The sequence below is a fragment of the Myotis yumanensis genome, unplaced genomic scaffold (genome assembly GCF_028538775.1).
Source record: "Myotis yumanensis isolate MYYU_CA2020_CCGP unplaced genomic scaffold, mMyoYum1.0.hap1 SCAF_23, whole genome shotgun sequence".
NCBI lineage: Eukaryota > Metazoa > Chordata > Mammalia > Chiroptera > Vespertilionidae > Myotis > Myotis yumanensis.
The window spans coordinates 10,260,466-10,283,137 of record NW_027223774.1 but is presented as its reverse complement, the minus strand read 5'-3'; the positions used below and the strand labels follow the sequence as shown (position 1 = coordinate 10,283,137).

The 22,672-nt window shown below is 55.0% G+C and overlaps 2 protein-coding genes across 2 annotated transcripts in view; one reads left to right on the top strand and one right to left on the bottom strand.

The window, feature by feature from the left end:
* LIG1 (DNA ligase 1) overlaps window positions 1-8,142 on the bottom strand; it is a 37,088-nt gene extending 28,946 nt beyond the window's left edge. Inside the window, exons 1-4 of the mRNA XM_070401496.1 lie at window positions 7,728-8,142; window positions 6,517-6,589; window positions 5,069-5,155; window positions 1,494-1,635 (exon numbers count right to left, since the gene is read on the bottom strand). Coding sequence (XP_070257597.1) covers window positions 1,494-1,635; window positions 5,069-5,155; window positions 6,517-6,533 — 246 coding nt within the window. The 5' untranslated portion in view covers window positions 6,534-6,589; window positions 7,728-8,142. The remainder of the gene's footprint in view (window positions 1-1,493; window positions 1,636-5,068; window positions 5,156-6,516; window positions 6,590-7,727) is intronic.
* A 27-nt stretch (window positions 8,143-8,169) lies between these two features.
* Window positions 8,170-21,877, top strand: ZSWIM9 (zinc finger SWIM-type containing 9). Its single transcript, XM_070401497.1, has 4 exons — window positions 8,170-8,185; window positions 9,205-9,489; window positions 12,656-12,968; window positions 18,757-21,877. The coding sequence occupies exons 2-4, from the start codon at window positions 9,215-9,217 to the stop codon at window positions 20,884-20,886; spliced, it is 2,718 nt and encodes a 905-aa protein (XP_070257598.1). The 5' UTR covers window positions 8,170-8,185; window positions 9,205-9,214; the 3' UTR covers window positions 20,887-21,877.
* Window positions 21,878-22,672: the final 795 nt, after the last annotated feature.

Below are 22,672 nucleotides of genomic sequence, written 5' to 3'. Positions count from 1 at the left end.
CGGGATCTGTGAGTGGAGGCACCGCAAAGGGCAATCCAGGCTGCAGGGGCAAGTAAGGTTGTTAACCAGCGGCCCTGAGAGGACATGATCCTGGATCATCCGCTGGGCCCAATGCAATCACAGGAGCCAGAAAGTACAAGAGGGAGGCAGGAGAGAGAGAGAGACGTGATTACAGAAGGGCAGCGTTGCCATGTTTGCACACAGAGAGAAGGGGGCCGTTAGAAGCTAGAAAAGGCACAGAGATGATTCTCTCCTGGTATCCCAGAAACGCAGCCCTGCCGACACCTTGACTTTAGCCCCGTGAGACCCGTGTCAGGCCCCGACCTCCAGAACTGCGACATAATACGTTTATGTGATTCTGTTGTTGTTAATCCTCATCCGAGGGTATTTTTCCATTGACTTTTAGAGAGTGGAATGAAGGGAGGGCTGCGGCCAAAGGTGAACTGAGTGGGGGGGTGAAAGGATTAAGGAAAGACCGATAACAGAATGAAAGCTGGGTCTCGGTGGGACGCTGCTCCCTGATGAGGAGACAGCGCCAGCGCCCACAAGCCGTGTCTTTATTTTTTAGCAGATGCCACGAGGCAAAGTAGGGGCGTGATCGTGTTGTTCACAGCATCCTCGTGAGCTCCAACCTCACTCCACTACATGCACCTGAACTCTAGCACGAGGCACGTGGGGCCACGTGTTTGGACCATAGGTTCAAGCTCACAACCACAGCCGTTGGCTATGATTGTGCTGGGAGGGCCCTGCTCTCCAGCTGGGACTTGCACGTGGCAATGAGAGGACCCTGTCCTTTCATTAGTCCGAGGCTTGAACCTAGCCAAAACACTGTAGCCGCGCCCCATAAGGGAGGGAGGGAGAAAAAGAAAGAAAGAGAGAGAAACATGGATGTGAGAGAGATACATCAACTGGTTGCCTCCTGCACATGCCCCGACCAGGGCAGGGGATCAAACCTGCAACCCAGGCACGTGCCCTTGACCATGAATTGAACCTGAGACCCTTCGGTGCTCGGGCTGACGCTCTAACCACTGAACCACCAGCCAGGGCAGGCATTAAATTACTTTTCAATGGGAAGGAAATGAGCCAAAGTGTAGAGTAACGACAAGCTGTGGTGATGGGAGAGACTACGTGTCTTTGGGCCCTTCCTTTCCTTTCAACCACCAGTGGACATTTTCTAGGCATTATTCTCAGATCCGTATGTGAGCTGACGCCCATCCTCTTCACAGCCACCCTGAGAGGCAGGCGCCACCATGAGCTGCATGTCACAGGTGAGGCGCACCGAGGTCAGGGGGCCTGCCCAGGTCCCACGACTGAGGCGGACGTAGGACCGTGGAGACCTACCCGCCCGCCTGCTCCAGGGCACGACCACGAAACCCTCCCCGTCCTGGGGCATGCCTCCAGGGCCCCCCTGAGCAGCGGCTGCACTCGGTTCCGAAGGCTAATGGGAATTAGGGTTGCTCCCCGTAAACGTGGGCAGGCTGACGGGGACCTACCTGGCTTTTGGGGGACGTGATGGCTTCATCGTCCTCCTCCTCCTCCCCTTCGCTGCACAGGACCCGGGCCGCCTTCCTGCCCGACCTCTTCACCGGAGAGTCGCTCTCAGGCACCACTCTGTTCCGCTCCTTCAGCGCCACCCTAGAAGGGGGGGAAATGGGGGTGTTCTGGCTGGCAGAGTGGGCCAGACAAACACTCCAGCTCCTTCACCATGTCTGCCTCCTTCCTTTCCTTTCAACCATCAATGAACGTCTTCTAGGGGCCTCCTAAGCATATACTCTTTTTAAATTATTATTGATTTTCGAGAGAAATATCAATTTGTTGTTCCACTTATTATGCTTCTGACATGTGCCCTGACCAGGGATCAAACCAGCAACCCTGGTGTTTTGGGATGACGCTCTAACCAACCGAGCCTCCCAGCCAGGCCTAGGCATATCCTCTGAATTATCCCTCTATCTATCATGGCTCTCTGGAGGCCTCCTATGTGCCCACCCTGTGATGGGAGAGCAAGTGGAGTCCCTACTTAGGGTAGAGACTGGCCTCAACATCCATTTGAAAACCCTCTTTCTTTTCATCATACAAGCCCCTGAGTTATAGCTAGGCACACAGCCACTCGACTAGGGACTACACTTCCCAGCCTCCTCTACTGCTACGCATGGTCACCTCGTAAGTTCTGACCAATAGAATGTAAGTGGCCATGCCTGACAAGCAACTTGCCCTCACCTTGTCTTAGCCCTGGAACTTGAACTTGCTGGCCTGCTTTGATAATGCTCACGAGGGCATGGCTGGGCTGGGAGGGTGGGTCAGGAGGGAACCTGGGTCTCAAGGCAACCTACTAGCACAGAGCTGCCTACCAGCCCTATGCAGCCCCACTACGCCCCCAACACTGGCTCTGAGGAGCGCCCGGCCTGGTGAAGAACACAGGCACAGACCGTCAAAACACAGAGCAGTGTGGAGGTCGCTTACGGTACGAGAACAAGGCTGATTCCTACAGGTGTCTGCGTTCCCAGAGCCCATAGTCTGGATGATGAATGGAGACAGCTCCCTAGTTAGGTCAGTGATGGCACCCTCTTTTTATGAACCATCAAAAAGAACAAAGTGGGTTTATACAAAGCATCACAGAAGGGCTTTAAAGGACATTCTCATGAGGAAAAAAGCAGGTGATCAACACCAGGAGAGGAGCTGCTGTTGACTTTGCTCACTAAAGCCCAGGATCCAGACAGTGCCTGACACGTAGAAGACACTCAATAGATATTTCTTGAAAAAATGAATATGTATAGTATGAGTCCATGAGTGTAAGACATATCTGTTTGCCAATATGTACCTGCAACTTGCATATATAATAACTCAGCTTTTGCTATTTAAAAATAAGGGTGTATATTACTGAGCATCTGGTATATATCAGGCCTGTGCCAGCTACTTGGGCTAGATTAGCGACCAACATGACAGTCCTGCTGTGCAATATGTAAGTATGGGAAACACTCCACAAATATTTATTGAGCACCTATTATGTGTTAATAACTCTGGTAGGTGCACATATGTTTATAGGCACAGAAGAAAGGATATACCTCAAACTCGTAAAAGTAGTTCCTCTAGAAAGACTTCAAATGTTTACTTTACCTACTTCTCTGAGTTGACATATTAACAATCACCTTGTATAATTCCACATTAGGGTATCCATGCTAGACCAGTCGACTCTCTGCCCCCTGGTGGTCAGTGCACATCACAGCGAGCGGTTGAGCAACCTTAGCATATCATTAGCATATTACACTTTGGTTGAATGGCTGACCAGACCAGACACTTAGCATATTAGGTTTTTAGGATAATAAAAGCCTAATATGCTGTGTCTGACCGTTCAACTTTTCGACCAGTCACTATGATGCGCACTGACCACCCTGGGGCAGACGCTCTGACCGGTAGGTTAGCTTTCTGCTGAAGTCCACAGATCGGGACTGGGTGAGACTGTCCGGACACGCCCTAGAGCCCTCCCACGGTCCCTCCCTAGGCGGCCAATCTCCCTCCCCTCGGTCCTTCCCCAGCCTCTAAAATATTTCTTCTAATTAATTTCCTTTCAATGTGCACAAATCCATGCACCAGACCTCTAGTATAGGATATATAGCTATGTATACACAACGGGGGCAGATCTGAAAATCAAGAGTGTTGAAAAAGAATATTACTTGATTATTGCTACTTACTGAGCCTGTAAGTGCATGAACTGGGTACTACTCTACACATTGTACATCCGTTAATTCATTGGACCCACACACAATGCCTAACAGAGATTAAGATACCCTGTTACACACCAGGAACTGGGACACATGAAGTAAAGTTACTTGCCCGGAGTCCCAAATTGGGGACATGAACGAAATCTAGATTGAGTTCGTGTTTGGGCAAGCTGATTGGGGTAATCATGTGACCCAAGCAGGGCCTTCCCATGAACCTGTGCAGTAGATGCTGGAGGAGAGACCATTGCTCTCTTCTTAGATCAGCAATTATCAACCAGTGCGCCACAAAAGGCACACTGATGTGCTGCAAGAATTTTTAAAACATGCAGCACCTGACTCGTCAGGGGCTGTGGGATGCGGCTCCAGTGTTTGGACAGGTTCAAGCCTTGGACTGAGGAGAGGGCACAGTCCTCTCGTGGCCACGTGCAAGTCCCAGCTTGGAGGGCAGAGCCCTCCCAGCACACTTATAGCCAACAGCTATAGCTATAAGCTTGAATCTATGGTCCGAACACGTGGCCCCACGTGCCTGAGTGATATGGGCTTGACAGAGTTCAGGTGCATGTAGTGGAGTGGGATTGAAACCCAAGAGAACGTTGTAAACATCTTGATCACGCCCTTACATTGCCTCGTGGCATCTGCTATAAAATAAAGACACGGCTTGTGGGCGCTGTCGGTGTCTCTCTCCACCCGAGAGGGCAGCGTCCCACCGAGACCCAGCTTTCATTCTCTTGTCTGTCTTTTCTAAGCCTTTCACCGCCCCCACCTGGGTTCACCCTTAGCCGTGCTGGCGCAGCACAAGGGGCACTGACCTCTTTTCCCTTAAATTCTCAAAAAAGCACAACAGCCATCAATTGTGAATGAATTAAAATTGTAAGTTCAGCAAAAAATACCCTTTCTGGTGTGCTTCAGAATTTTAGTAATGAGTTTACGTGAGCCATGAAATGAAAAAGGTTGAAAATCAATGAATTTGATAAGCTGGCATCAAAATGAGGCCAGTGGCCAGCTTCTCTGCCTCGTAAAAAGTCTGCTCTAGAGCAGCGGACGCCAACCTTTCGGACCTCACGGTGGTCCAGACCACTGCTTGGCAACCACTGCTTCAAACTGGTCTGTGAGGGCTGAAAGGTTGGCGACCGCTGCTCTAAAGACATGAAACAGAGCCCTGAAGACAGCTCTGAGGCCCTGGATACAGCTGTGCCTGAAGCTGGACATACCCTTCGGACTTCCAGTTATTGAAGTCAAAAATTCCCTTTGAGATCCTGAGATAGTCTGAGCTGAGTTTCTAACACTTGCAGCCAAGAGTCCTGACTGACAGAGGAACAAATTCACCACATCCCAGGCCCGTTACGTGCTTTGGAGGGGGCTCCGTCTCTCTGGCGCTGCTGGGCGTCTCCTCTGGCTTCTTTGCTTTGCCCTCTTTCGTGGGATGGAAAAACGACCTGGAGGAGCACAGGAGGGGGAAGAAAGGGAATGGAAACAGCACCAATAACTCCCCCGATCCATGATGTCCTCGACAGCTTCTGACGCCAGTTCCCATCCTCCATGTGACAGGAGATTCCAAACAACCCCCTTTTGATAAGGAAACCGAAGCCCAGATGAGGAGGCAACACTCTGCTTATTTTTCTGCCCTAACTCCACCTGATATGCCACATCCCCACTGTCACTCAACAAGTATTAACTAAGCACTTAGCCAAGGACAGACTCGCCCCAGATTCCTCATCACGTGAGAAAATCCAGCCTGGGGTCTGTCTGAGCCACCCTCTCCCAGGTCTGTGTGGTGGATGTGAGGTCTGGGTCTGTCTAGCTCAGCCGTGGGAAAACTATGGCCTGTTTGAAATGAATAAAACTAAAAAAAAAAAAAAAAGACCGTACCCTTATATGTAATGATGTTTACTTTGAATTTATATTAGTTCACACAAACACTCCACCCATGCTTTTGTTCCGGCCCTCCGGTCCAGTTTAAGAACCCATCGTGGCCCTCGAGTCAAAAAGTTTGCCCACCCCTGGTCTAGCTCCTGGTAACAGCCCTCCACTTTTCTCTTGGGAGGCCTCTTCCCCAAATTATCTCAGTACCTGAGATTTGCATAGGCCTGTCCTTTCACCCATGACCGGGGCGGGCACATGCCCCAAGGCCTGGCCAATCAGAGCCCTGCATCCCTGTGACCGGATCAGGGACCAGCATGGGGCCTAAGCTGGGCCAATGGAAACAGGAGCCTAGACACTGTTGGAACAGCTGGGAGGGGGCAGCCTCTTCCCCCTGGGACTGCTAACTCTCTGGTGCCAGAGCCCGAGGAAGAGGACCTGCCAACACGACGCAACGTGAGAGCAGGCAGAGCTGAAACATGGAGAGACGGTTTCCCAGGGGCAAAGCTTTGGCAACTAGATCCAACTGTTAACTCCAGAAGGTTCCAACGACACAGCCAAGTGATCCCCTTTCTGCTTTTCCTGAGCCCTGCCTTGGGACAGGGCTTTTCCACCTCAGCATGCCTGCGTGACAGGCCAGACCATTCTCTGTTGCATCAGGATGTTTAGCAGCAGCCTGGCCTTTACCCCTCTCACCCAGCTGTGACAACCACAAATACTGCCAGATGTGGAAGGCGAAACTGCCGCGGCCTGAGAACCACCGGTTAGGCCTTCCGAACCCTGCACCTAACATGTTTTAGTCAACTCACTCCCCGGTTTCCATACTGATCAACTTCTGGAAAATGCCAACCTGAGTTTTTCTAAGAAAAGGCAGAGTTGCAGAGACAAGCAGAGACTCGGACAGTTTAAGACGAGAAGGAGGACGAGGTTTCCTTACATGATGCTTCGCTGCATGATGGCGGCAAAATTGTCCCTTCCCTGATCCTCCGCCTCTTCTCCTGTCTGCTGTTCTGGAACGGAAATCCAAATACTTGGTGAGAAGACTGCTTGTGCAGATATTGAAACTCATAAACCTCCTTCTTTTAAAAAATATATTTTTATTGATTTCAGAAAGAAAGGGAGAGGGAGAGAGAGGAACATCAACGATGAGAGAGAATCATTGATCAGCTGCCTCCTGCAACCCCCCTCTCCCCAACTGGGGATCAAGCCCTCAAACCAGGTATGTGCTCTCAACGGGACTCAAACCTGGGACCCTTCAGTCCGCAGGCTGACGCCCTATCCACTGCGCCTAACCGGCCAGGGCCATAAACCTCCCACTTGCAGAAAGAAAAAAAAAATCCACAAGATCAGAAACATGCATTTCCCCCTCGAGAAGAAACTCCCCTTTTTTCGGACCAGAATCATCTGCCAGTGAGATGTGCCGGTCATATTCTCATACGCCTGCAGCTGCTGGCCCTTCCCCAGGTGCAGCCCCTAGGAGTCGCCTCGCCCAGCGGTGGCCCCCGTTTCCTGGAAATACTTCCATACCCAGATGTCCTCCCCACAGACAGCAAGTCCTCATTCCTCACGGGCGTGTACCCCACTCCCTTGTGGCCCCATCCCCCCAAACCTCCTTACGGCCCCACCCCTTCCCGGACCCAGGCCGCCTCCTCCCTGTCCAGCCTTCAAAGCCCCCCCCTTTGCCCCGCCCCCTCACAGGTAACCGAGGCCAGACCACGCCCCGTGCCTAGTCCAGGGCCTTACCGCTGACCTCTCCCTGGCCCGCCCCTGACAGCTGGCCCCGCCTCCAACTTTTCCCGGCCCCGGCCCCCCTGCTCACTAAGGAACTTTTTCCTTTTCCCCCGGGTGGCCCCGCCTCCCGGGTGGCCCGCATCCCCCGATCCCTCCAATTTTCGGCGCCCCAGTCCACTTGGCCATTTCCTGACTGTGCCCCCATCCAGGTGGCCGGTCCCTCCAAACCTCGCACGAAACCCTCTTCGTCCAACTGGCTCCAGCCGCGCGTCTACCTCCCACCCGGCCCTCTTCCTCCGGCGGACGCGCTGCCGGCGCTCTCCCCTCCTCGCCGCGCTCCCGGCCGCTGGAGCCGGCAGTCCCCCAAAGCCGCGGGCCCCGGGCGCCCCTCAGCCCCCGCGGGCGCGCCCCACTTGCCTCGCGCTGGCCCCGCGCGCCGCAGCCCTGGGCGTCACACCGGGAACCCCCGGATACTCGACTGCGCTCCCAAATTCGCGCCACGGAATTCGCGCGCAGACCTCGGCGGCCGGGGGTGGGGCCGGGCTGAGGGGCGGGGCCAGGGCGACGTCCGCGCCGCCGCCGCTCGGTGGATGCTGGGAATTGTAGTCTCCAGGGCGGGAGGCTGTTAGGGGAGGGGTGAAGAGGGGCGAGCCCTCCCGCAGAGCACGCCGGGAGAAGGCCCGCGCCTTTCCTCGGTCAGGACCGGCGGGAGTGCCTGCGGGTCCCCGGAGTGACCGACGGGGAAAGAGGGAGACTTGGGAAAAAGCCGCTGCGCGAGGCACGGCGGGAAGAGAGGCCCGAGGCCGCGCGGGGCATCGCGGGAGCAAGGGCCTTGGCGCGGGGCATTGTGGGAGGTGGACGCCGCTCCGGGGCGGGTAGGTGAGTGGGGAGGGGCGGGAAGGGTGCACATCTGGGGGAGGGAGGAGGTACCACTGGGTGGGACAGCGGGAGCGTCCGGGCGGCGGCGGGCGGAGCGGGGAGGGGCTGCAGGGGGCGGGGGTCGCGCAGCTGGACGCTGGAGCATCGGAGTGATGGAGCGCATCAGGACCGGGGGCCATGTCTCGGACCGTCACGCACCCCTGGAGGATGATACCTGTAGATGAAAGGCCGGGGCCCCAGCGGGACGGGGGTGGGGGTGGGGGTGGGGGGGAGCGCCACTGGGCAGGAAGGGGACCCAGACGAATACTAGTGACACTTCTGAGATTGGCCACAGGGGAGTGGGGCACACGCCCGTGAGGAGTGAGGACTTGCTGTCTGTGGGGAGGACATCTGGACGTGCAAGTGTTTCTAGGCAACGGGGGCCACCGCTGGGCGAGGCGACCATAGGGGCTGCACCTGGGGAAGGGCCAGCAGCTGCAGGTGTATGAGAATATGACGGGGGGGGGGGGGGGGGGCGGGGTCCAAGGCGGGATGTGGGAGCACATCTGGAGGTGGGACCCTTTGCGGGGGTGTGGCACAGCTTACAGCCACGCAGAGACCCGGGAGGGGAGAGTTCCGTGCGAATGGGGGCGATAGGGGGCACTGCCACGTGTAGGAGCACATCTGGGGGGGGGTCTTAGCTGGAAGTTGGGAACCTATTTGAGGAAGTGTCCACAACCGAGCTTAAGTGTCCTATTCTGGGCCAGGGACCCCGACTGCACCTCAGGGTCCCGTCTACGCAGGAGGGAACCAGAGCTGGCACGAGGGGTCAGGATGACAGGCTCCAGCCGTCCGTGGATAGTGCAGGAGGTGGGAGGCCAAGGATGGGGTAGGGGTTTATTTCTAGAGATGAATGGGGTTGTATCCCACCCGGGCACCAGCACGAAAGAGGCAGGTCTACGGTGGAGGGAGTAGGCTGCCTCTGGTGGGGGTGGGTCTGCGGCCTTAGGCACATGTCCTCCCACCTTTGACTTAGGTGCCCCAGGATGGAGCGCCCGCGGGGCATGGTGGTGGGGCAGGAGGAGCAGGAGGAGCAGGAGCTGCTGGAACGGGCCTTCTTCTCCTGGGCTGAGTTCAGCCGCTTCTTCGACGCCTGGTGCCAGCAGCGGCTGGCGCTCTTCTTCATCCAGAGCTCCATGCACCTGACCCGCTGCCACTGGGCCAGGCTGCCCCCACTGTACACGCTCATCGACGTGCTCAAGTACAGCTACGTGCGGCTGGTGTGCAAGGATGTGCGTGCTCCCAGCCGGCCCGCCATGGGGTAAGTGAGCTCAGCCGCCACCCCGCTGTGTGCTAGAGGGGGAAGGGGTACGCACAGAGCCCCACACCCAGAGATTGGGAGCGAGAGATGCCAAATAAAACAGCTAAATATTGCCCTAACCGGTTTGGCTCAGTGGATAGAGCGTCGGCCTGCTCTAAAAAATATATATATATTTTAATATATTTTATTGATTTTTTACAGAGAGGGAGGGAGAGGGATAGAGAGCCAGAAACATCGATGAGAGAGAAACATCGATCAGCTGCCTCCTGCACACCCCCCACTGGGGACGCGCCCGCAACCAAGGTACATGCCCTTGACCGGAATCGAACCTGGGACCCTTCAGTCCGCAGGCCAACGCCCCATCCACTGAGCCAAACCGGTCAGGGCAATAAAATATATTTTTTAAAAAATAAAATAAAATAATAAAACAGCTAAATATACCTGGTAGAGAGGGTCGAGAAGGGAAGCTTACTGAGAGAGAGAGAGAGAAAGAGAGAGAGAGAGAGCTAGAGTGACAAAGTCACACACAGTGAGAGACGGGACAGGCTCTACTTACAGACCTTATGATAGATACCCAAGAGACAGAAGAAGGAAAAAAGACTCAACAAATTCCAGAAACATGGAGACTTGCAGCCAGAGATACCAGACAGAGCCAGAAAAACAGGTGAAAGCCAGGTTTTGTGCTCATACAAGGAGATCAGAGACAGAGCTGCAGAGAAAGCCACAGGACAGAGAAAAGAATCCATGCATTCAGTAAATACAGGGCCAGGCCCCGGGCTGGGGGCTGGGATATTTCACTGGGGGGTGGGGGGAGGAAGGTGGTTATTTGAGCAAGACGGACCAATTCCCTGCCCATCTGGAACTTCAGACTGAGCAGGAAGATGGACGTTATATGAACAAACCCACTTGTAACTCCCTCCAACTATCATGCTACGGCAGGGCAAGGGAGAAATCCAAGAGAGCTAAGAAACACGCCCAGGCCCTAGCTGGTTTGGCTCAGTGGCTAGAGCAGGGGTAGGCAACCTTTTTGTGAGTGCGTGCCAAAACCAGCAAATCTCTGACTCAAAATTCTTCTGCGGGCCAACCCTAATTTTTTGAGAACGTGTTACGCCTACTTGATATCTCTTAAGGTGTACGTATGTGAAGAACCTTGAAGAAATAATAAAATTCATTCGAGCGACAAAAACACAGTATATGATGATGAAAAATACGTTTATTTTTTAATGTATACATGTACACTGATAGTCCGACAGGAAACTTTATGACTCCGTTTGACATTATCAGTGGGACTTTTGCTGCTGCATCACTGATGACAGAGATTTTACATCAGGTTTATATTTCGTGACCTTCAGAGATACGCACGAGCTACTACTTTCATCCGTCAGGCTACTCCTATTACGAGACTTAACAAAATTCATCACTGAGAACAAAGATTCACAAGCGTATGTGGATGAAAACATGGAGAGTAACGCTGTTGCAAAGTTTTTTAAACAGAAAAAAATTTCTGGAATGGCATTCCAAGTCCTCAATAGTTCGTTTTCAACACTTCTCTCTGGTACTCCTGTCTCTGATCGCTTTTTTTCAATGTTTTCCAAGTCAACTCTAAGGTCAATAAATTTCTGCTTCCAAATTGAGCTACTCTGAAATGCAATCCACTGCATTTCAAAGTCAGCCATGTCTATGGTCTTTAAGATAACTTGTTATGTAAAATTATTTATCTAAGATGCACCTACACTGAATTTATCTGAAAAATAAAAAAGTCGATATTAAGAAAAAAATTGTAAATGGAAGATTATAAGAGAGGGTTTCGAGTGCCAGCAAAAGTTACTGGCGTGCCATATTTGGCACACGTGCCAGGGGTTGCCCACCCCTGGGCTAGAGCATCAGCCTGTGGACTGAAGGGTCCCAGGTTCGATTCTGGTCAAAGGCACATGCCTGGGTTTCGGGCTTAATCCCCAGTAGGGGACCTGCAAGAGGCAGCCAATCAATGATTCTCTCTCATCATTGATATTTCTATCTCTCTTTCCTCCCTGAAATCAATAAAGATTTTTTTTTTTAAAGAGAGAAAGAAACACGCCCAGATGGCAAAGAGTATCTCAATTGGCCCCAATTTTAAACTGGGGACGTTCCCCATAGAAGCTTAGTTTCTGGCTCCGCGTGAAGCACAGGAAGTGGTGGAGCCCAGGTTCCCGCATGGCAGACAGCCACCTCAGTTAGTCGGTTTGCCCCTGCCCCCCCCACCCCACTCCCTGCTGCTCATGCTTGGCACTGCCGCTTCCTTGCTTTGCCTTCCTGGCCCCCGTAGGTGCATGGGTTTGAGACCCCGGTTGGGGAGCCATGGACAAGAGTAGAGTCCCTAGAACACAGACTCCGGCTGCTTGAGCTAGGCGCCCCAGGATGGGGTCTCTATGCAGATGGAGCCCCGGGCGGGATACACGCCCATTCATCTCTAGAAATAAGCCTTCACCCCAGCTTTGGCCTCCTCCCAGTTCCTGGGTGGGTGTCTTGGGCAACAGACCTCACATGCCCAGGCCTCGGTTTCCTCATCTGTGAAATGGGGCTATCACCGTACCTACCGCGTGGGGCTGTTGGGAGGTTCCCGTGACACCATGCGCGGGAACTCGGGGCGGCCGGGTAAACCATAGCTGTTACGGGAGGCGTGGAGAGCGCAGACTTCTGGGTGCAGACCATGGCTCTGCTGCTGATTAGCCGATGGCACTGAGGCTACGACTCACCTTTTCTGGGCCTCAGTTTCCTCCCTCGGAAAGTGGGAGAAGTGACTTGCCCAAAGCCGGGCACCCGGCGTATGCTTACGGCCCTCTACTGTACCCTGTGCTTGAAACCATTATTACTTTTTTAAAAATATATTTTATTGATTGTTTACAGAGAGGAAGGGAGAGGGATAGAGTTAGAAACATCAATGAGAGAGAAACATCGATCAGCTGCCTCCTGCACACCCCCTACTGGGGATGTGCCCGCAACCAAGGTATATGCCCCTGACGGGAATCGAACCTGAGACCCTTCAGTCCGCAGGCCGACGCTCTATCCACTGAGCCAAACCGGTTAGGGCCCATTCTTACTTTTTAAAAATAACGATGAGAAGGAGAGAGAGGGAAGAAGAGGGCAGAGGGTGATGTGCCACCGGCGGCGTGTCCTTCCTCCGCAGGCACCACGAGGCGGGCTGCCCGGCCTTCATCATCGTCAAGCTGAGCCCCCTGCGGGACCGCCTGGTGGTGACGGAGTGCCAGCTGACCCACTCGCACCCGGCCTGCCCCATCGAGTTCGCCTACTACTTCCGCCCCGGCCGCCTGCTGGCCAACACCTGCCTGCCCGTGCGCACCACCAACAAGATCTCCAAGCAGTTTCTGGTCCTGGCCGACGTGCACCGCCTGCTCTCCTACTGCAAGGACCGCGACCACAGCGTCATCGACGCCCTGCGCGTGCTCCAGGGGCTCTTCCACAAGGACCCTGAGGCCAAGGTGGGGTCTCGGGAGAGGCAGGTGGGGGGGGGGGCGGGATTCATTCATTCACCCTCCCACTCATCCATTCACTCCTTCATTCATTCATTCATTCATTCCTTTGCCCATTCATTCAATAACTACTTCTGGGGGCATCGGGGGTGCAGCAGCAGAGAAGGCGCACGTGGTCCCTGCCCTCAGAGGCGCCCTCTAGTGCAGCGCCTAGTCCAACTTCCTGCCGTGATGGAAACAGCCTGTGACCCTGCGCTGCCCGGCAGGGAAGCCCCGGCCACGGTTAGCTATGGAGCACTTGAACGTGGCCAGTGGGACCGAGGACCTGGGATTTAGATTTTATTTCATTACAACTACCTGCAAGTCAGATAGCGACTGATGGCTGCTGGCCATCACTCGCAGAAGTGACTGCTAGCACCAGCTCGCAGTCACAAGGGGAGAAACCAACACTAGACACACGCATCCAGATATGATACCAGGTCAGTAGGGTTGGGCGCTAGGAAGAGGAGGATTCAAGGTGATGGGAGGCACTATTTTAAAAATAGTGGATGGGCCCTGGCTCGTCTGGCTCTGTGGATAGAGCGTCAGCCTACGGACTGAAGGGTCCCGGGTTCGATTCCGGTCAAGGGCACATGCCTGGGTTTCGGGGCCTGGGTTGCGGGCTTGATCCCCATGAGGGGACTTGCGGGAGGCAGCCAACCCATGATTCTCTCTCATCATTGATGTTTCTATCTCTGTCTCCCGTTCCCTTCCTCTCTGAAATCAATAAAGGTACATATTTTTTTAATTAATTAAAAATAAATAAATAAATAAATAAATAAAATAGTGGGTGGAAAGTGTTGAGTGGGGTGGCCTCTGGTGTCCACTCTTGTGGAACCCCCCTTCTGTGAAGGATTCCCCCCCCCCACAGTGCCCCTGATCTGTGTGTCTGAGACGACACCCACACCCACATTTATAAAACTGAACGACACGTATAGGAAATGCATGAACGATAAATACACCGTGTGCTGCGTGTTCACAAAGTGAAAACACCCCTGTACCCAGCATCCAGATCAAGCATTAGATGGGAAGGGTGCTGAGTTTTATTTGTATTTTATTTTAAATATATTTTTATTGATTTCAGAGAGGAAGGGAAAGGGAGAGAGAGAGAGAAACATCCATGATGAGAGAGAAAATCATGGATCGGCTGTCACCTGCACACCCCCCACTGGGGATGCAGCCCACAACCCAGGCATGTGCCCTTGACCGGAATCGAACCCAGGGCCCTTCAGTCCCCAGGCCGACGCTCTATCCACTGAGCCACACCAGCTAGGGCGGGTGCTGAGTTTTATCACGAGGGACCGGCCAAGGCACAGGGTCAGAGGCAGGAGCAAGCTCTTGTGCTGGAGGGACAGCGAGAATGCTGGGCCTCCGAGGAATCTCTCCGCTGCTTTGACCCAACTTCAGGGCTGGGGTGGGCATGACGGGAAGCCAGGAAGGGAGGAGGGAAGGAAAGAAAACTGGTCTGTGCCCCTGGCTGTGCTTTTCTCTCGTGCACGGAAGGAAAGAGAGGCCTGAGCCTGCAGGGCAGATGGGAGCGCTGTGGCCCGGTTCTGGAGGTATCACAGAACCATAAGAACACCCTGGCGGTGGCACCGGTACAGGAAGATGGGGACCATCCCACATACGTACCGTATCTGTCAGGAAGGGCTGCTAAGGCTTCTATTCGTGCTCTGTGGGCCAGAGCAAGTCACATGACCTGTCTAAGTGCAGGAGGGCAGAGAGGCTCCGGGCTGCCAAGCAGGTGACAGCCACAGGCTTGTCGAGGGCCTTATCACAGGAAATGTTCTTTGTGTGTGTAGCCTCTTTATTTTTTAAATGCATTTTTATTGATTTCAGAGAAGAAGGGAGAAGGAGAGATAGAAACATCAATGAGGAGAGAGAATCATGGATCAGCTGCCTCCTGCACGCCCCCTACTGGGGATCGAGCCCACAACCCGGGCATGTGCCCTTGACTGGAATTGAACCCGGGACCCTTCAGTCCACAGGCCAACGCCCTCTCCACTGAGCCAAACCGGCCAGGGCTACATGTAGCCTCTTTTTGCATCATACCAGCCAACACCAGACTGAAACTTCTGCTGACATAAATCATAAAGCAATAGCATAAAAACGGGTGGCGGTTGGAAATACAGTGGTGTTGTAACTAATCCAGTGGTGAGCTTACTTGGCTTTTTCATAACATGTACTGCCTTCCAATGCTATTTAAGATGCTGAATGTATGATTTCAGGGTTAGGATAGCAATTGCCTTGTTCTCTTTGGATTCTGCTAGGCTTTTTTTTTTTTTCTTCAGGTTGTTTTTTCCCTCAAAAGCTGAGAGCTATGCGGTGCTTTTTAACGATCTTGTAGAGGAGATCAGGTCATAGCAGAGTCTGTGGAGAGATCAGTGTCTAGATTTTACCTCTAGTGTGATGATGCCCTGGCCGGTTTTGCTCAGTGGATAGAGAGAGCATCGGTCTGCTACCCAAGGGTCCCAGGTTCGATTCCAGTCAAGGGCACGTACCTTGGTTGCTGGCCCCTCCCTGGCTTGAGCAAGCCCTGGTCGGGGCTCATGCAGGGGCAACCAATCAGTGTGCTTCTCTCACATCGATATTTCTCTCTGTCTTTCCCTCTCTCTTCCACTCTCTCTAAAAATCAATGGAAAAATATCCTCGGGTGAGGATTAAAAAAAAAAGTGTGATGCCAGGTCCTGAGCAAGACTTTTAAGCAGGGGAAGCGTGATCTGATAGGAGTTTTGTTTTGTTTTTTAATATATTTTATTGATTTTTTACAGAGAGGAAGGGAGAGGGATAGAGAGCTAGAAACATCGATGAGAGAGAAACATCGACCAGCTGCCTCCTGCACACCCCCTACTTGGGATGTTGCCCGCAACCAAGGTACATGCCCTTGACCGGAATCGAACCTGGGACCCTTCAGTCCACAGGCCGACGCTCTATCCACTGAGCCAAACCGGTCAGTGCTGATAGGAGTTTTGAAAATGCCCCTCAGGTACCCATTTGGGGAACAGAGGGGTATTTGGATGGAGACAGGCAGCCCAGTGAGGGGGCAACTATAGAACCCAGGTGAGAGATGGTGGTCGCCATGGGGGTCAGGAAAGGGGTCAGATTCTGGACTCATTCTGAAGATCTCTTCTAAGACTTAGGGATGGATTGCACACAGAGGGTGGAGAAAGAGGGAAACAGAGAATCAGCCCTGACAGTCTGGGCCTGAGCTATGGAGTGGACGGCGGAGCCCTCGATGGACATGGGGCTGACCAGGGAGGGGCAGGTTGGGAGAGTGAGAGGTAACTTGAGGGCTTTGGGCCACTGGTCTCAAAGGTCACGCAAGCTGTCCTCGCGGCCATGTTGGTGCAGAGGCCGTTAAGTAGGTTGGTCTGGAGCCTGGAGATCCAGAACGGGAGCGGTCAGCTTCGAGGTGATGACCGCTGTGACTGGGTGAGAGCCCCTTGCAGAGCCTGGAGAAGGGAGAGAGGAGAGGGCCAGGGCTCTGCAGCACTTAGACGTGGAGCAGGGGAAGAGTTGGCAGAGGAGATACAGTGGGGCCTTGTCTTACGAATTTAATTCATTCCGAGACCGAGCTCGTTAAGGAGCTCGTTAACTCAAATTACTCTATCGACTCAATGCAAAAAATCGTGGAGAGACAGCTGGTATCTCAAAAAACTCGTTAGTTGGGACACTCGTAAGTCAAGGCCCCACTGTACCTGGGGGGAAGGAGGAACGCCAGGCCTCTTCGGGGTGACGGAAGCCAAGAGCCACCTGTGTTCCAGGAAGGAGGCAGGGTCACCATCTGAAGGCTGCTGAGAGCTTGAGGAAGGCGGTAGTAATAGCTGGGATTTGATTCCTGCCAGCCGGCCTTCCAAGCTTTGGACACAGATGATCTCATTTTATCCGCACCAGGACCCTGTTCAACAGGCTTTATTATCTCCATTTTTCAGAGAAGGAAACTGAGGCTAAAATGCAAGGGAAGTCACTTGCCCAAGGACTCAGAGCTACTAAGAGGCAAAGCCAGGATCCAAACACTGTGTACCCTGACCTCCACTGCAGAGACGTGGGCCCTGGACGTCACTGCACCCCCACACCCTGGTGTACGCACACATGCAGGATGTATTGAGCCCTCGCTCTGGGCCAGGTGTCTGAAATGCACCAAATCCTTGTGGGGCTCACATCTTAGGCAGGGCAAATGGGCAGTAAGCAAATCAGCCAATAAAGAGGTGACATGCTTCAGGGGGGTAAGTGCCATGGCCAGGAGGGGTGAGAGAGAGCCAGAGTGTTTGCTCAGCAGGACAGTTAGAGAAGACCATTCCGGGGACGTGGTCTTTACTATATAATCTCTCTATATAAAAGCCTACGTGACAATCTGACCAGTAGCTATGACATTCAATGACCACCAGGCGGCAGATGCTCAGTGCAGGAGCTACCGAGATGCGGTGACTTGGCAGCTGCGGTTCTCGGGTAACACACCCGGAACCAGAGAGGAGGGAGCCCGATTCCAGGGTGTATCACCTGAGAAACGCCCTCTCGCAATCCAGGACCCCTCGGGGGATATTGGAGAACCGATTTCGGCCCTATCCCCGCAGGACAGACCGAGGGACTCCACTGGTGCACGAATCCGTGCACCGGGCCTCTAGTTACTATATAATTATAGTGATAAGGAACGCTTTGAGAACACTTACTTTTTGAGTATTGTTGAATAACAGTAATATTATTTGTGCCAGGCAGCATGCTAAATGCTTTCATTGATTTCAGCCTTCCCATCACAGAGATGCCCTCCTCATCACCATTTCATAATGAGATGGAGGTCAGGGCAGTTGCCGGAAGCCACACAGCCCGGAGGTTAGGTCTCCAGCATCTCAGCTCGGGCAGCAGGCTCCAGAGGCGCTGCCGGATCTGCCTCTCCGTGCACGAGGGAATGAATGTTCGGTTCCCAGAAAGGGAAACTGGGGGAAAGGAGGTTAAGGAGGAAACTGAGGCACAGGTTCCGTGACAAGGTTGGAAAGTGGTGAGGCCCAGACTCAAACCTCTGCAGTCTGGCTCCATGGTCTAGGGCAGTGGTTCTCAACCTTCCTAATGCCGCGACCCTTTCATACAGTTCCTCATGTTGTAGTGACCCCCAACCATAAAATTATTTTCATTGCTACTTCATAACTGTAATTTTGCTACTGTTATGAATCGTAATGTAAATATCTGACATGCAGGATGTATTTTCATTGTTTGCGACCCACAGGTTGAGACTCTGTGGGCTTTACCAGACCAGTGGCTCTCACGCTTGGGCCAGCGTGGGAATCTCCTACCCGGCTTGCCACTGTTGGTTGCTAGGCCCCGCCCCCAGAGTTTCTGACTTAGCAGGTGGGGGCGGGCTTGAGAATATGCATTTCTGCCCGGACCCTGACAGGTGACGCTGGTGCTGCTGGTCCAGGGCCCACACCTAGAGAACCGCTGCCTTAGGCCGCCTCTCGGCGCATGAAGGGATGACTGGCTTGTTTCCCGCAGGGGAGACGGAAACTCGGAGAGGCTGTCTAGTGTGCAAAAGTCGCGCAGCTGTCAGATGGTGGCGCCGGGATCGCAAACCCAGGCACTTGGCCTCCAGGGCCCACATTCTTAGCCATTGCCCTGCACTGCCTCCTGCCGGTCAAAATAAGAACTGCATGCCCGCACGAAGGAATGGATTTCCCAATCCCCTAGCCGGGGAAGCGGCGGTCGGGGAGCTGGGCGTGGCAACCCCGGCGGACCCTGACCTCCTTCCCCGCCTCCCGGCCCTCAGGTGAAGCTGGTGTTCATGGAGAACCAGGCGGTGGTGGAGACAGTGTTCTTCCTGACGTCGCGCACGCGGGCGCTGCTGCGGCGCTTCCCGCGCCTGCTCCTGGTGGACCGGCTGCCGGGACTACAGGGCGCCCTGGACCTCCTGGCGGTGCTGTGCGTGGACGGCGCGGGGCGCGCACGCCAGGCCGCCTGCTGCGTGGCGCGCCCGGGCACGCCGAGCCTGCTGCGCTTCGCGCTGGCCTCGCTGCTGCAGAGCGCGCCCGACGTGAAGGGCCGCGTGCGCTGCCTGACGGCGGGGCCCGAGGTGACCGCGCAGCTGCCCGCCGTGCGCCAGCTGCTGCCCGGCGCGCGCGTGCAGATCTGCCGCGCGCAGGGCCTGGAGACGCTGTTCAGCAAAGCGCAGGAGCTGGGCGGCGCCGGCCGCGAGGACCCCGGCCTGTGGCCCCGCCTGTGCCGCCTGGTGGGCGCCCCGTCGCCGGCCGCCTACGCCGAAGCGCTGGTGGAGCTGCGCGCCCACGGCCCCGCCGCTTTCGTCGACTATTTCGAGCGCAACTGGGCGTCCCGCCGCGACATGTGGGTGCGCTTCCGCGCCTTCGAGGCGGCCCGCGATCTGGACGCGTGTGCCCTGGTGCGCGGCCACCGCCGGCGCCTGCTGCGGCGCCTCAGCCCCTCGCGCAGCATGGCGCAGTGCCTTCGCGACCTGGTGGCCATGCAGTGGGCCGACGCGTCCGGAGAGGTGGCGCTCGACGGCGGGGGGCCTTGGCTGGAGGGCGAGCGGTGGAGGGGAGCGCAGGTCGAGAATGAGAGGGCCAAGGGCCGGGAGAACGGAGACTGGGGAGGGGCCCCCCCTGAAGGAAGTCTTTGGAGAGGCGCCCCGTTAGAGGAGTGGGCCAGAGAACTGGAGACCAGAGACCGGCGCGGGGCTCAGTCCGAAAGTGAGAAGGAGCGAGGCATGCAAGTCCGGTACTGGAGGGGGGTGCAGCTGGAGAACCAGAAGGTGAGGGGACTCGAAGGGAGCGTCTGGAGAAGGTCCCAGCTGGAGAGCGAGCACCGAGGCTGGAGGGGGGCCCAGTTGGAGAGTGAGAATGACTGGGGGCTGGAAGGGTATGTCTGGAGGGGGGGCCCCGCGGAGGTCCAGGGGCTGAGGAGCTTGGAAGGGTACGCCTGGAGGATGGCACAGTTGGAGGACCGAAGGATTCGACTTCTGCAGACCGCGGACGGGAGGAGCCAGTTCGATTGCGCGAGGGCCAGGGGCCTGGAAGGAGGCAGCAGCCGCAGGGGCGCGCAGGCGCCGGATGCAAAGGTCTCTGGACTGAAACCCAGAGACCAGAAGGGGCTCCAGGTGGAAGCGGAGAAGGGAGGGAGGGTGGAGGTCAGGAACTGGAGGGGGGTCCATTTGGAGAAGCCACTGGAGCCGGTCCCTGAGAACAGAGACCAAAGGGCGCCCCATTGGGGACAGGAGAGGAGAGGGCCGGAAGTTAGAGAAGAGAGAGGCGTGAGGTCGGGGGTCAAAAGGAGAAGGGACCTGGAGGACGTGGTTCTGGTCCAGCTAGGGGACACGAGGGTGACAGGCCTGGAGGATGGAGAGGGAGGGGGGGCTCGGTCTGGGAGTCCCCAGAACCGGGGAGGGCAAGGAAGGGAGTGTCTGGACGCAGGAGGAAGGTGTCTAGGGCTGGGGAATGGAGTCGCGTGCCGCACCCCCACGGGAACTGTGTTTGAGGGTGACCCTGAATGGCCAGGGGACAGACTCCAGGAAGGAAGTGAAGGAGAAGGCCCCAGGGAACCAAAGAGACCTCGCTGCCCTTCCGGAGAGAAGGAGGCGGACTGGGAGCCGCTGGCCAAGTTCCGAGCGGCCTGTGGGCCAGAGCTGGCAGACCTGGTGGCGGAGGAGCTGTCCTTCGCCAGGCAGCACGGGACCCGGGGTTTCCACGTGACTGGAGCTGGCTTTGCCCTGAAGGACGGCACCTCCGACTTCTTCCTGGACGGCGCCCTGACGCGCTGCAGCTGCTCCATCCACGCTGCCCGGCATCTGCCCTGCCGCCACCTCTTCGCAGCGCGCCTCCTCACGGGGGCAGCCTTATTCCACGTGGACCTGCTCAGGGACTGCTGGGGGAGAGCCCCAGAGTCCTGACCCTCAGCCCCTGCCCGCCACCCTCCCTGTGAGGGCTGGAGGGCATTCTTTTATCCCAAAGATAACAAGGCTGAGGCCAAGGAGGCCACCCCAGCCCCTCTGGCCACCTCCTGGGTCCAAGGGGACGTGGTCGGTGCTCTCCAAGGTCCTGGAGCCACAGGTGAGGAAGGTGGTGGCCAGGGTGGATTCTGAGGGAATATAGACAGGGTCAGGTCCGGGCAGAAGGAAGAAAGGACAACCGAGGGAGGGAAGGACGCCAGGCTCTGGGGACAGCCTGGCAGGAGTAGACTGGTCAAGTCCACGGAGGACAGCGGGAGGCGGGCAAAGCAAGGAAGAAAGAGGACAGATGGAGGAGAGGTAAGGGAAGAAAAGACAACAAGGAGATAGAAATGGGGGGGAGAGCCCAAGAGAGGAGGCGGAAATGGAGAAGAAATAGGAAGGAGCAGAGGGAGGCAGGAGGAGGGGCCGGGAAGGGAAGGAGACCAGGTGGAGGAGAGGGAAGAACACAGGGAGACCCAACAAAGGAAAAGTGTGGGAGAGAAGACAAGAGCGGAGTGATTTGAGTTCTTTCCCCAAGGACCGGAGGCTTGGATCCCTTCACCTTCTGATTGGTCATTCCCAGAAGCCGGAACGAGAGGGAGCACAGAGAGGACCTGGGGGATGGCCTGGGGGCCTCCAGTGGGGGAGGGGAGCAAGCGGGGCTATTGTGCTTCAAGATTGGAATAAAACAGCATTATTTTGGTTTGCACACTGAGTTCTTGACTTCTGGGGGAGGGTCGGAGGCCCGGCCCGGAGGGAAATTAAGATGGTCCAGCATTCCTTCATTCTTTCAATGGGCCTGTGGGGGACAGGTGGAGCGAAGGGGCCAAAATGAATCCATCTCCAGGGCAGCTTAGGCTTCCTGTACCTCTACCTGCTCCACGTGCTCAGCTCAATCCCTTCAGGCCTCTCCTCAATGTCACCTCCCAAGGTCACCTCCATCCCTGAACAGTTCATCTAAGGAGTCACCCCAAAAAATAAGTAAATAAAATAAATTTAAAAAATAAAGCCACTCCATTCTTTCTCAACATTGTATATGTGTGTGTGTGTGTATATATATATACATATACACATATATATGTATATGTATATATGTATATATATATACACACACACACACACACATTAGAGGCCCAGTGCACAAAAGTTTGTGCACTCGGTGGGGTCCCTCAGCCTGGCCTATGCCCTCTCGCAGTCTCCCCGGGTCACAGATCAGAGGCCTGGATCCCGCGGGCAGCATCTGGCGCTGCCTGCCCCGCCTCCCCTGTCCCAATCTGGGGTCCGGACCTTGTGGACGGCGTTTCGAGCTCTCCACCCCACCTGCAGTATGCAAATTTAACTGCCATCTTTGTTGGGTTAATTTGCATACTCTTCTGATTGGCTGATGGGCATAGCAAAGGTATGGTCAATTAGCATCTTTGTCTTTTATTAGTGTAGATGTGTGTGTGTGTGTGTGTGTGTGTGTGTGTGTACATACATACACACATACATGCAAGAATAGGCCTTCCTCCAGCTGCTGACACCGGTAATCCGGGCTTCCCTCTCAGCCTCAGCTTCGTCCAGAAGGTCATCCGGAAGGACGTCCTATCTAATCAGCATATTACGCTTCTATTATTATAGATATGTTTTTATTGATTTCAGAGAGGGAGAGAGAGAGAAACATCAGTGATGAGAGAGAATTATTGATCGACTGCCTCCTGCATGCTCACCACTGGGGATCAAGCCCACAACCCAGGCATGTGCCCTG